The sequence below is a fragment of the Athene noctua genome, chromosome 8 (genome assembly GCF_965140245.1).
Source record: "Athene noctua chromosome 8, bAthNoc1.hap1.1, whole genome shotgun sequence".
Classification (NCBI taxonomy): Eukaryota; Metazoa; Chordata; class Aves; order Strigiformes; family Strigidae; genus Athene; species Athene noctua.
The window spans coordinates 97,858-112,287 of record NC_134044.1 but is presented as its reverse complement, the minus strand read 5'-3'; the positions used below and the strand labels follow the sequence as shown (position 1 = coordinate 112,287).

The 14,430-nt window shown below is 48.3% G+C and overlaps 1 protein-coding gene across 1 annotated transcript; it reads left to right on the top strand.

The window, feature by feature from the left end:
* The first annotated feature begins 5,550 nt into the window (after positions 1-5,550).
* LOC141963253 (E3 ubiquitin-protein ligase RBBP6-like) lies at positions 5,551-13,954 on the top strand. The gene is made up of 5 exons (XM_074912439.1): positions 5,551-5,716; positions 8,599-8,698; positions 9,296-9,332; positions 10,419-10,463; positions 13,946-13,954. Exons 1-5 carry the CDS (start codon positions 5,551-5,553, stop codon positions 13,952-13,954), a joined length of 357 nt encoding a protein of 118 aa, XP_074768540.1.
* The last annotated feature ends 476 nt before the right edge of the window (positions 13,955-14,430 follow it).

Genomic DNA, 14,430 nt, shown 5'->3' with positions numbered 1-14,430 from the left:
ATACAAGAACAATGGCTAGGAAATGGTAGTGCTGCGGCAGAGAGCGGAAAAACCTGGACGTACACACCTGCACGAGTACAGCCCACACTCTCGCCCAGACTTTGCTGACAGCAGTCATTTACTATACTGGTAGTAAAAGAATGCCCTAAGCATTCTTTTCAGATTAGGTGTTTGGGCTTTTTTGATATTATTTTCTCAAGGTTGCGAATCTCCCTGCCTTGACTATCCAGACAGCTTATTTAGTAGAACCAGAAACACCAAGACCGGCAAAGTGAACAATTACATGAAACATAAATTAGAAGGTAGACTGAATAACATGAATCCAGGCCCCAGCAAAAGGAAAAGACAGAAAGCAAAAGCTTTGAACAGGGAAATACTTTTCTAATCTCTCATCACAGGTAAGAAACCAAGAAAGAAATTCAGGGGGCCATGCCTGTACAGCACAACCAAAGCCCCGGGGATAACCCTTTTCAACCCAAACTTCACAGAAATATACGGCTGGACCTTGAAGTTCAAGGGAGAAGCCTGTGGAAAGGCAAACCTGCTTGGCAACACAACACTGCAAAACAACCTGTCCTGTTCAGGGGAATGCTTTATTAATTATTTTTTTAAGACTGCGTCCACTTTAGGGATTCTCTTTTGGCTACAGCTGAGACAGCCCAGCCCTGCCCCTCTCCCCCCTAAGAATTTAAAGCACAGGATCGTTGCTCTGTTTGTCACCGTATGTAAAGCTCACCAACTATAAAATTATCATGCCACAGCTCCAAGAAATCACCCAGCAATAATCAGGCCGTACAAAATTGATGTGGACACAGATGTTTAATAGTGACAATTGTCTGGCTCCTCATGGTTTTACACAGACCACTGCTGTCTGGGATAAAAATAAGTTCTATGCAAATGCCTTCATGATTATTCAAAACTCTGCTCCCCTGCAATTAAAAAAAATAAATCTGGCAACACTAATACAGGATCTGAAGCAATCTTATTGCCCAGTGGGATTTTCTATCACTAGACCCAAGTCGTTTCATAAATTGCTTTCTGGAAGAAGAAGCTAATGCACACAGGGCCTCGAAGAGCAACTTTTTCAAAGTGGGAAAGGAAATCTGATGACCAATTACCAGCAACCTCTTTGCCCCATGAAAAGCTGCAGCCAGACTGGAAGTAAGCCAGAAAGCTGTCTTGATGCACATCCCAACCGTGGGCTAAAAGAACTGGGAAGCAACAGATTCAGTTTAAGTACTCTAAATAGCTAATTGTCAATAATTAAGACAGGTATTTCCAAGGAAGCAAGTGTGTGACAGGGCAGGCCAGTGGTTTCTTCATGAAAGGAGAAACAACAGAAGGGCAAATAAAACTCAATCACTGAAATTCGATGTACAGGACACCGGTACAGCTGAAGCTACCTGATAAATGCAAAATCCAACATCTTGCTTCTTATTTACTGCTTGCTGAGCACACAGGCCACATACAGCAAGCTAAGGTGGTCCCACGGCCCAACGGCCGTGTCCCAGGATAAACTACTACCTGGAGTAATCGGACTGTGCACAGCTGACCTGAAGGAAAGGTCAAAAAATACAGCTCAGCTCTACAGACTAAGAATTACTTCCGAGAGTAAAAGCTCTAGGCTTTTATTGTGGCTTAAGGCCACAAAATGCATCTATACACTAAGCATAATTACCCGAGTCTTTCACCATTTTCACTAGAATTAGGTAAATCACTAGAAACTGGCCACAAGCTGGCCCCCAGACAACCCCTTAATCCACAGAGCTCCCCTGCTCCAAGACGCAGCTAAAAGGAGGCAAGTGAAGCTTGGGAGTAAACAGCAAAGCATCCTGAAGGGTTAAATCATCATATAAATCTACCAGAGCTGGAAGCACACAGCCACAATCCATCAGCTGTCTGCATCTTAGAAATATTTCTGTATTTTTCACCAGCTCTCAAACAGAATGCATTATTTGTCATTAGTGCTGCCAGCGCAGACCAAACAGGAGGTTCTACGCGTCCTGGCAAATCGGGATGTGACCCGAGTTGTTCAAACTCTGCTGCTTTCAAAGCTGAGCAACAGCAACGTAATAAACTGGCACCTTGTCTGCTGGGCTTCAGGGGTTCCAGCACTGGGGGCTCCTGCACAAGGCCTCTTCATGGAAGGCAATGGCAGAGGCCAGCCTCAGCCTGGAACAGAAACTGAGGAGAAATTTAAAGCAAATTAGGGTGGGTTTTGTGTTTGTGGTGTTGGTTTGTTTTTTTGGGTTGGTGGGTTTTGGTTTTTTTTTTCTGAAATAAACAATAGAACAAAAGGCTAATAGAATTCTAAATGTACAAAGATTAAAAGGGTTTATACAGATTTTTCCACAGTGAGAGAAAATTGCACTTGAGAATTACTTTTCATGTTTGACTTTAGTTTGGCTTTTAAGTGATGAATACCACCATGGTATCGGAGCTTTTTTTAACCACCTCAAGGATCAAGGAGAAGAGTAAAGAGTTAAGAACATTTGAAAGAAAATCTGCTTTTGTTGCAGCGTCCTCATGCGTTCTCATGCTGAGTTCCACTCAGCAGTTTGTAACTTCTGTTCATGCAGAAGCTGCTTAAGCCACCCCATCAAGTTATTGTTACCAAGACAGCAAGAAGCAGTTCTAAGCAAAGCAATAAGTGGTTTTCTGTTGGAGAACGGCTTGCAGAGAGCAAGGCCATGGGTCTCTGCAGGAGCTGGTCACAGCCACCTGAGGTAAACAGAGGAAAAAACCCAGGGTACAGTTATGCCTAACAAAGGACTGTTATGTTAACAAAGAGAGAAACTGAGGTACACAATGGCCTTGATGGTAAAACAACCTTGGGAAAGGAGGCAGGCCAGAAGAGGGAAGATGTTGTGACATACCTGAAATGCCACAAGGGGCTGGGATATTATAATGTAGCCTTTTACATGTATCCAATAGATTTGTGAGTAGTATGCATGGTTATTGTAGAGTGCTTATATAAGGGGTGACTTCTTTCAATAAAGTTGAAGCTTGCTCTATCATTCACATTGAATCGGCTGCTTGCTTCCTCCGCCCGCAGCAGTTTTCCACAACTTCTCTTGATAGTATTGCTTCTGCAGGGGCAGGGGAATTAATCAACAATTCAGTATGAAGGCTATGCAGGTGTGATCCCAGAAGAGGGAGACCAAAGTTGAGCAGTCAATTAGAATGCAGACAACCTGGTCACAAAAAATACATAAATCAGCTTTCAGGAAAACCCAGATCTCAAATCGATTCTCCAGTAGGAGGCCCAAAAATATTGCTGGTCAAACGACTGGCAAAATCGTTACTAAACATAAATGCCCCAATTTCAGCAGAAACAGGCCCCATGTCCAGCAGCACAGCATTGTTCTGCCAGAGAGGAAACACTCCTCCATCCCTAGTTACCAAGTGACTCAAAGTAACTTAAAAAAAACACCATTACAGACACGTTTCATCAGAGCCCCAAGAAAAAAAGTTGCAAGGCTTGCTTTTTATAAACAAACCAACAAAAAAATCCCAAGATGCCAAAGCCTCTTGAACAAACTCGTTTGGTACCAACCTTAAAGTACTGAATGAAGAAACTGGATTGGATGTCAAAGGTTGGTTTTCAAGACAGAGTCTAACCAGGGGAACTTAAGCCCTGTTTCCAGTAAAGCATGTGGGTACCAAACCTTAACGACTCCCTGCTTCAGAGCTCTGGCCATCACGGAAGACCAGAATAAGGCAGCACTGCACAGAAAGATCACAAACCATTTAAGCTGTTCGTCAATCCCGCATTTTTATAGCGTTCACTGCCTACTTGAATAAGCAAATTACTTAAGAACAATTACACTCACTTCGGTCAAGTCAAAAGCTTTGCAATTCTGTGTAAGGCTCACTTTCAGAAGTGGTGTTGGGGAACTGGAAACAGGGCTTTGGGGTGTGTCTGGGGATAAGTGCTGAGAGAGGAAAACATCCTGTCAAGTGGCAGGTTAGTAGAAGCTGTAGGACAGCTTCTAGCCACTGGAGCGAGAGTTTAATGAGCACTCAACAATCTAATGGTGACATATCAACTTTTAAACTCCGGTTTTCCCCCTCAGCCGTTTAGGTCTGAGCAGTGAGGCACAGGGAGACATGGACCCCCAAGTGAGCCTGTCGATAAACCTCCAGCCCCTGCGGTCACACCTCACTCCGCTGCCTCCCCTCTCTCAGCGCTCCAGGCCGCGCTGCCGCGCTGCGGGCAAACCTCTCCCGGGGCCGCTGCCTTTCGTGCCGAAGGCCCCTGGAACCCCCCAGCCCGGCCTCGGCAGCCGGGTTCGCTGTTCCCTCCCGCTCTCCTCCTTACTCCAAGGCAGAAGCAGAGTCCCGGCGGGTCAGGAGGCACCGGCGGGTCCCTCCTCAGGCGACCCGGGGGGAGCTGCCGCCCGTGCCGGTACCGCGCCAGCTCCCACCGCGGCCGCCCCCCCCCCCGGCCACAAAGGCCCGAAGCGCGGCGGGGCCGCCCCGCGCCGCCCGCCCCGGCCCCTCCCGCCGCGGGGCCGCCGCCGCCCGGGCCCCGCCGCCCTCCTCGGCCGCGCCCCCGGCCCCGACTCACCGGCCCCGCGGCTCCGGCCGCCCCGGGCCGCCGGCGCCACGGCCACGGGCAGCGCCGCCGCCGCTCCCGGGCCCGGCCCGCGCCGCTGGACCGGCCCCGGCTTCGCATCGGCGGTGACAGACCCGGAGAAAGGCGCCGCGGCGGCCCCTTTAGAGCGACCGGCCCCGACCGGCCCCGGCCCCGGCGGGAAACAAGGGGCTGCCCCGTCAGCGGGGAGCGGGGCGGCGGCAGAGGGGATGTGGGGCCTGGGTCGGCACCCTGAGACGTCCCCTCCCGTCCCCGCCCGGCAGCTCCGGCAGCCGAGGCCACAGGGCAAAGCCCGCTGCCTCTGCCCCAGGCTGCCTTGCCCTGGGGGCTGCTGGCAGGAGGGGACAGCGGGTGGTGACAGCCTGGGGGGGACAGGAGGTCGGGCCCTGACGGGCGCGGGGCTGTTGGGAGGGACCCCACAGGCCCAGGGGCTGGCGGGAGGGAGCTGATGCTGCGTGGTGAAGGCCTGGACAGTGACAGGGGGGACACCACAGGCCATGGGGGTGGCAGAACTCCAGGCAGGGACAGCCCCGGGGGTGGCAGGAGGGACACCGGGCAGGCACAGCCCCGGGCGGTGACAGAACACGGGCCTTGTGTCACCATGGGCCGGGTCATAATGCCGCGGGGTGGGCGTGGCAGTGCCGTGGCCGTCTGTGGCGACTCGTTGCCGTGGCAGTGGTGGTGGCAGGTCGCAGACTGTGCTGCTGGAAGCCTGGGAGCGCTGCCCGTGAGAGAGGGAGCGGAGGCTGATCCGGGGCCGCGGGGCCTCTCCCATCGCCCATCTGCTGGCCCGGGCTGCCAGGAGGAGCCGGGTGGGCGCTGCCGCCGCAGCCCAGCTCCATCGCTGAGGGTCCCGGGCCGGAGGCTTTGCAGGGGCCGGGGCCAGGGGCTGGCAGATACCACCTGCCACGCACGGCAGACGCTGTCAGGAGCAGGCGTCGCCAGGACCAGCCATGCCGTGCGTCCATTATCAGTTCTTCTCCCAGCTGCGCCGCGACACTGTCACCTTCAGCGGCCTCCACATCTCCGTCGGCAACCTGAAGCGCGAGATCATGGGCCGCCAGAAGCTGAAGGCGGCCAACTGTGATCTGCGGGTCACCAACGCTGAGACCGGAGAAGGTGCGTGGGGGCGGCGGGCGCGGGGCCTCGGGCACTGCCCGGCTGGCGGCGCCCGCGGCCTGCGGGACCACACGCTGCTCTCTGGGGCTTGTCCCCACGTGCCGTGAGTCAGCCCGGGGCCTGACCCGCCGGCGTACGCGGAACCGGCGCCAGCAATTTGGTGGGTTGGGAAGGGACCGTGCGATTCGGCCACCGTCGGTGGCTGTGGCGTTTGTGGGGACCTCACAGAGCCGTTCCGATCTGTTTGTGAGACAGGGAGCTGGGCGTAGAAGACTTCCTGCTCGATGTGCAATGGGTAGTGCTTGCCGAAGCCCCCCCTGTAGCCACTTACTGGCCATCACTGGCAGTAAAACAAGCTTTGTGCTAGAAGGGAGTAGGAATCAACGATGGTGTTGGCTCCAGCTTTGTTGAACATTTCTGTTGGAGCTCTGCTTGGAGAACTGTCAAAAGTAGCCCTCTTGAGTGTGATGTCACTGCTCAGCCTGCAGATGTGGAGTCGTGGCCAGGCAGAGTGACACTGCTTCGCAGCTCCTGGTACCTGCCAAGGCTCTGCTAGGGGATGCTGCTGCCTGCGGGGAACAGGTTCCTGCTGGCAGATGCCAGTTTTGTCTGAGAGCTGTTAGGCTAAGCTGGCAGCTGTTAAAGAGCAAACAGAAATTTCCAAGGACTTCAGGAATAATGCTCCGGTTTTAGTCCTTTCCTATTTAAAAACAAAAAAGTTAACTTTTAAGTCGACATTGTTTGACTTCACCAGATTTCATCATTGACACCAATTTCATCACCAAAATGAACTCAATGAGTTGAGGTGAAGGAAAATCAAATGTATCAAAGCCAACAGGTGCCAGGTCCCGGCACAGAACTACCTCGGCAGTGTACTCCGCTGTTTGTAAACCCTCTTCCACAAATTCTCTGCCTCGGTGACCAAGCTAGTGGGAGGATACTTCAAGTCCCCCCCACAGATATGTGCCGTGATACGTGCCCTGTGCAAATAAAGCCTTTACCTCACCAGGTTATTGTCACTCTTCAGTTTTCAGCTGATCCATTTAAATGTGTACTGATTGACCTGTAAGGGGAATTCATTTTTCTATCAGTCTGCTGTTAGATGGCTGGAGGTCTCCTCCCTGTGCACTTCACCAGTGGATGGAAAACAAGCATGCATCTCTCTCTATATATATCTCTGCATGCAAGGACAGTGTGTTCAGAAGGCAGATGTCAATGGTTCTCTTCCAATGGTCAAAGAATTGCCACAAAATACAAAAAGAGGACCCCCTCCCCTTTTTGCCTCATACACCTGTTGTGCATGTCCCAGCTGACCTCTGCAGGCTTGCAGAACTGGCGAATAAGCGCACTGGTTGCTGTCCTCATACACACAGCCTCCCTCGCAGAGAGGTGCTGCCACCTGCAATCTTCTGCAGACCCAGCACAACCCTCAGCGGGGCACAGGCCTAGCAAACTCCTGCCTTTTTGTGAGGCCACTGTTGCTTATCCTGTGCCTCTGAAATCTCAGTCCAGTGGTTTGTGATCTGGACCAGAAAGAGCACTCCGTATGACTCCGCTCAGCAGGTGGAAACAGCTGCTTTGGGCTTCCAGAGCTGCCGCTGGCATCACGTCCCCGTTGCTTGTCAGCCTCAGTGGTGTTTGAGCTCCTCCGACATCAGAAAGTCCCGGCGCAGGCCTGTCTTGACAGGTGGCTGCGTGATGGTGAGATTCCCCATCTGAGCAGAGCTCTAGGCGTTGGTTTCAGGGCATGACTTCTGTAAAAGCTTCGGGTTCTGTCATTAGTAGTACTTTCACAGCAACTTTGGCTTTCGGGCCATCGTTCTGATTTGGCCTCCAGAGGTGAGGGCTTTTAGTAGTTAGGACTGGAGGCAGATGACAGGGAATGGCTGCTGATGGCGCTTTAAAACATTTAGTCCTATCCAGCTTGTGTAAGTACAATATATAAACCCTTCTCATGGAGACGTCTTTAAGTTTGAAGCTTACTCATGGAAAGATCTTCACATTTGAGGCCTACTCAGTCCGAGTGTCTCAGGTAGCTCCTCCTCTTCAAAAGAGGGACACGGTGTAAGCCATGGCAAAGCATGGAGACCCTCAGGCACACACTGGTTTCAAAAGGCTTTTCAGAAGGCTTGTCTTTGTAATTGATTTGAGTCTCTCTGCTCTGCAAAAAGTGAATTGAAAGAATTCACGTCCCTTTGCCTTATTCAAACTGGATGACTAGCTTAAGAGAGGAGAGACCCCTTTAGTTGGAGCCCGTTCTGCCCTGCCTGTGAAAGCAAGCTCAAAACCCCCTCCGGTTTCTGTGATCCAAACTCTAGCCCTGCCAGTCCCATTTCCATGTGAGGGTACAGCGCTGAGCAGCTGTCAGTGTGGCTGTCGATGGATGAAGCTCCGAGGAGCAGAGAGATGGCGGCTCCTTCTGTGTTCTGTCAGTCCCCAGCACTCGCGGCACGGGGGAATGGTTTTTAGTGAACAGCTCGGAAAGCAACGGGGCAGAGTTTTCGTGCTTTAGCCAAGTGCCTGCTTAGTTGCAGGGCAAGCTGGTCAGACTTTCGAATCTGGTTTATGCGGGTGAGACTTTGCTGTGGTTTGTTTCTCTCCACAGATCTCTTGGGTTTGTAGCCCAGCAGAAGCAAAAGCAACTTAGGGCAGGTCAGGAAAGAACCTCATGCATGAGCACACTCTCCTTTAGGGACCTCTGAGACCATTTTGCTGCTGGCATCCAAACTGTTTGAAAAGAGTGGAAAAGGTTTTGCTGCTGGTGTTTGATATAAAATTTTGCTTTCCTGTCTGTGAAGGGATTCTCTCAAGTGCTATGTAATTACATCTTAATATTCTTACAAACTGACTCATGTTTTCTTCTGTATTGGTGTTGTTTTCAGAATACACAGATGCCAATGCTCTCATTCCTAAGAACTCCTCGGTAATTGTTAGACGAGTCCCTGTTAGAGGAGTTAAAACTACCAGCAAAACACCAGTTATGTAAGTACCCGTAAAGCACTGCAGTCTCTGTCAGGGGTTGCAGTCTCTTAGCCTTTTCTGTGGAGATTAGTTTAGAGAGGCACTCGGCTTGCATCGATCTTCTTTCTCGTGCTTTTATAGGAAAGACAGATACGCATGTTCCCATCTCAGAAGAGTCTGTTTGTCAGTGTTTGACTGTGTCTTGCATTTGGGGGAGGCGGGGTGGGGTATGGCAGGTATTCTTATGCCTCCAATCTGGCTTTTTTGCATACTGGCTCTAGAGGAAAGGGCAACAGTCGCTAATGTGATGGTTGATTGTTTAAGAGCACAAAGCTGTAGCACAGACTTCATCGTTTTGATACTTACACAGCAGAGACAAAATGTCTGAGGACTTCCTCTGGCACTGTTGTGTTCTAGAGCTGTAAGTCTTACAGTAATTGCTGACAAACTACAAATGGGATCTGGGATTTGATTTATGCGTACAAATACATTTCCACATGCAGCACACTATCAGAACAGAATGTCTTGAAGTTTAGGTTTCAGAATCTGCTTTCACTGCTTTTGGCTGGGTGCAAGTGCTTTGTTCTAAGTTCTCATCCCCTTTATTTCTTCTTCTAGAACTCGAACCGAGCCAGCGAATGGAACATCCAGAGCAGTATGTACAAACACAATCTCACACTTTTTTCCTACACATTGCACGTCATTCTAAACAATGTAGCCTCCTATTAATCTCCCAAACATGAAGTTAATCTGTTTTGCAGTGAAACATAGTGTACGTTGTAGAGACCCTGTGTTTGATTCACAGCACAGTGAACACTGAGTAATGCCATCATTTGCACAGTTCTAATGTGAATATTGGTATTTGTGCCTAGTGAGGCATTGTGTTTCATACTGAATATGCTGGAATATTTCCTGGATGACTTTGTGTTGTACAGATAATGTAGGATAGTTTCTAGGTCATGTAGGTTCAAGGTTTGCACAATTCAATTGGTGCTGTGTTCTACACCTCTCTGTCTAGAGCTAGTGTGTTTGTATAGGCTGTTGTGTGCTCTTTGTTTCTTGCAATTAAAATTGTTTGGAGCGTATTTTTTGCCATTTTCGCATTGTATCACTTAGCTTTTGTTTATAGGTACTTTCTTTGCCTAACAGTTTTGGAAGATGTTGTCAAAACGCACTGAGAAACCGTTGTTGTGCCACTTGGTACTTTTTCTTACTTTTGACTTGGTGGTTCCTAGAAATCCCAAAATCAACATATCCCCTAGGTTTTGAGGACAGTTCTGTGCAGCTAAGAATCCTTCCCGTGTCCTGAAATACTTGAGTATTTGTTCCTAAAGCTGTATGACTGAAGTGATGTTGTTTGGCCCCCTCTGAGTACATGAAGGTCTCTATCAGATTGCTGTGAGTTTAAATGTTGTTGGTACCCAAAGTGGTATTCCAAAGTTGTGCATTTGATCTTTCCCCTTTACCCGATGAAATGGTTTAGTTTCACAGTTTGTCTGCAAATGCAAATATCTAAACCCCAGCAGACTGAGTTTAGCTGCTTCTCATGAACCACGTAGGCCCTCTGAAGCGGTCATAGCTTTGGACTTTGTTTTGAACCAGTACAATTACATTCCGTTGGAAATGACTCTTTCCATGACACACGGAGGTTATAGTGCAGACTTTCAGACTGCAGTAGAGGTTAACTTCTGCTATGTTTTGATTGTACAACTTGAATATGTGTTTAATTTTTTGTGAACAGATTGAGGACTCTTCTGCAGCCATTCCTCTGGCCCAGCTCATTAAGGTATGTGTCTATTCTTGTCAAAGGCTTAAACACACCACCCACCCACCCCCAACAAAAAATCCCACTTGCTTCATATGTTTAAATCTTGTACGGTGATGTATAACTGGGTAACTGTTATAATGGGAATAAAACTTACTTTTTAATCATTTACAGTATTGGTTTTAACTTTAAGATGTGTATATATTTCCATAGTGTCCCGTAAAGAGTAGTTCCCAGTTTGGGAAGATAGCAGGGGAGTCCCTCAACGTAATGTTGCGCTATAGCTCACCTTCAAGACACAAAGCAGCAGCACTTCAGGAGCTGTTTACTGTTTCTCAGACCTCTTGTTAATTTTGTGTTGGAGACTGACATAATTTTCGCAGAAGAATTTAACTGGCTGCAAGTCATGGACATTTCAGGGGGGGCTTGCACCAGCCAAAATAGAAACGTTTCTGTAGCACGGGCAATTGCGTGGCTACTGTTGGTTTCTAGTCACTGCAGTTATAGATCCACTCTCGGAAAGCTGCACAGTTTCATAACTTGTAGTCTGTGGAGAGCGGACAACACAACCTAATTTGTTTGAACGCAGACTGTGTAAATTGTGTAAATGTGCCTCATTGTTTGCGGGAATATACCAATGTGTGAGTGCAGTGTGTTAGCAGAGGTGACATTCTGAAGCTGTTGTAATGCCAGGGTTTGCTATGGAACTGCTTGTGTTTTCTTCTCAACAATGTGTGACTTTGTCTGGGAAAGCACTAGTGGCTGCACTTTGTGAAAAGGCGAAGTGCGAGCCAATTCAATTACTCGTCTTAAAGAATAGAGGAGGCGGGGCCTAATGCAGAGGAGCTAGTTCTTTCTTCTGAAAATAAAGGCTGGCGTTCCTTTCCAAGAGAGAGAGATCTCTTCCCACTCTCTTCTTCCCTCTCCCACTGCAGAATTAAATTGTGTACATTTGGGGAAAAAACCCCAACGGTTACTTTGGAAAGTAGTCACCAGAAGAAACTGGTCTCTGTTAGTGCTGTCCCTAAACACGTCCTTGGTTCTGTAAACTCATGTGAAGTTTGACTCTACAATGTGAGAAACTGGCCAAGTGCAGGGGACATGCTGTTTGGGCTGCCTACAGCGCATGATGGACAAATTTCTACTGCAAAGAATCTTTTGTCTTGCTGAGGAGTTATAAAAATCTTGATTCCTCTCAATGCTTCTGTGTCTGAAGCTGAATTTCAGCAAGCAAAAGCAACTTCCCCAACTCATAAGTTGTATGTCTTTTTAACGCTGCAAAATATAAACACTGATACTTGCACACATCTGTCTCAATTGAATGTACAGTGGAGATTTTCTCCTTCCAATACTCTGGAACTCAAGAATCCGTTTAAAACTAGTAGATAATGTAATTCTTTCTACACATAGCTTCAGTCCACTTGGAAGACATTTGGGCTGGTTACACAAGTCTTTCTGTAAGGTACAAACAGAGCCTCAGGATTTGAGTGCCCAAAAATGCTCCTTCCAAGCAGGTTCACAGGCCCAGAGACACCGTGTGATGGCGTAAGGGCTCCCCAGAACATCTCTGGGACAGCTCTGGCTCACACAAGCAGTTGCTTTTGTGCAACCCCAGCTCCTGCCGGGCTGCCTTTTACGGGGTTGGGTGAGTCTTTGTCTGGGGAGTTAAATGGGCTTCTAATGTGCGTGTCCCATAATTACCCGTTAAACAGACCGGCAGTCTGGCTGAAGCCAACGCTTCCGAAGAAGATAAAATACAAGCCATGATGACCCAGTCTTGCTGTCAGTACGATCCAGTCAAGTAAGTGTTGGCAAAGTCCTGTCTGTTCTGTGAAGACTGTGGAGACATTGCAGAGATGGTTGTTGGAACAAGAGAGATGCATGCATACCATTTTCTTTTTCTCCCCAAACCCTTTTAGTTACGTGAAGAAACCCCTGGCTACACCTCCACCATCCTATGTTTGCTTTCGCTGCGGAAAACCTGGCCACTATATAAAGAACTGTCCAACAAATGGGGTAAGATTGTGGGGGGCTTCTGGTGACACTTGGTTTTTAATAGTTTTACCTTGGCAGTTACACAGCAATTACATGGACCCCCTATGAGGAATTGTTTCTCTTGGGCTGAAATACAGAGGTTGTATGGCAGTGGTGCAAAGCCCTTCAAAATTCCAGGGAAAGCTGGAGATTTCAATGGGAAATTTTCTTTCTTTGAGGTCACAGACATTACATATGTCCATAGATCTTTCTCGGTGAACTTTAATGCATATTTTTATATACTTCAATGTTACTGCAAGGTTTTTTTTGTCATAACTCTTTTTAATGACAGTTTGCATTTTTTAGTATTTTGTAGGAAAAAATGACATTTCTCTTGGCCCCAACTATTGAATATTTGCGTGTTATAATTACACAAGTCTCTGGTTGAGTATTCATGCCATTTAAGGTTACTCACTGAACGCACGGGCATCAGCTCCGAATTCAACCTTCGTGTGTAGATGGGGAATATCAGTTTCCCCAGTGGCCGATCCAGAGCCCTGCATTCAGCTCTCCCTCTGAACTGCCCTTTGGAGGAGGAGGGGGTTTGTGCCTCTCCTCTGAGGGGACGGTGAGCTGAGGGATATTTCACCCTTCAGGACCCTGAAGTTAAGCCAAAGAATATCAACTGAGCTCAGAACACTGCTCGGGCCTTTGGAGCATGCTGGCTGTATTCATTTGGGAAAAAGAGTATTTCAGTCGAGCAGCCCTTGGGCTAGCTAAAAGGAGAGGATTAAAGCTTTTGCTGCTTAAAATAGTGGTTGAAATGCCATTTTAAGTGTGGGTCTTGAGATATGTCTGCATTTCTTTTCTTAACAGGACAGTAATTTTCAGTCTGTTCGCAGACTTCGAAAGAGCACGGGAATTCCCAGGAGTTTCATGGTGGAGGTGGAAGATCCCAATATGAAGGGTGCGATGCTGACACCGACTGGAAGATATGCCATCCCAATTATTAATGCGTGAGTATGGAATTAGCTGGTCTGACCAAAAAGTGAAGGAGGGAAACCAAGTGTCCATGTCTGAGTGGCAACGCCACCAAGCTGGCCAGCATCTGTAATTATGGGGGAAGAAGCACTGTCGTTGTATCTTCACCTTAAAATCTGTGATGATTTCTAATATTAAAATGGGGCAGTCCTGCTGTTCACGCCCCTGAACGCTGGGTAAGCTTTTGGTATGCTAAGAACCCCTATTTCTGCAAAACATCTCCGTCGTGTTTACGGTGGCATCATTCTTTTTGAAAGCTCCTTCTGCTCCTGTTTTGTCTTTGTAAGGCTTCTTGCAGAATTTAACAAACAGCTGTTGGACTGAGATCCCCTCCCCCTCTGCCGTTTGCCCAATCCCATGTGTGAAGCAGAGGGATGTTTTCCTGTTGCTGTAAGCTAAGAAAACACTGGTGTGTGCTGACAAGCGTGGCTGTTTTAAAATGCACTTGGGAGCACCTCTGTTTTTCTGTCATGCATCTCCTTTTGCAGAAGCTGTAACATAGATTTCCGCCATTTATAAAACATGATTAGGCGGAGACTGACTTTATCCTGAGCCTGCGATTCACATTCACCCTCTGGTAAAAGGAGACGTGGGATTCATTTCACCCGGTCTCTAGCTGTCAGAAAATGATTTCTCTAGTCTGAGCTAATTTCTTAGTTGATCCAATGAAGGGAAGAGTTCTGCAGAAGGAAAAATGTTCTCCCCTCCCTTTTCTAGCGCTCTGGCTATAGAAAAGTATTTTAAACTAAATGCCTGCATTTTTGAAGGCTAATTTGGAGTGAGAATGCCACCTACTGTCTTCACTGGATAAAATGAAAAGCTTGGGAAAGTTCTCCTTTACCCATCTGTAACTTTTTTTCTTTTTCCTTCCCCACCCCCCTCCAGGGAAGCGTATGCCAGAGGAAAGAAGGAGAAGCATCCCTTTCTACCTGAGGAGCCGTCCTCTTCCTCCCTCTCCTCCTCCTTAGACAAT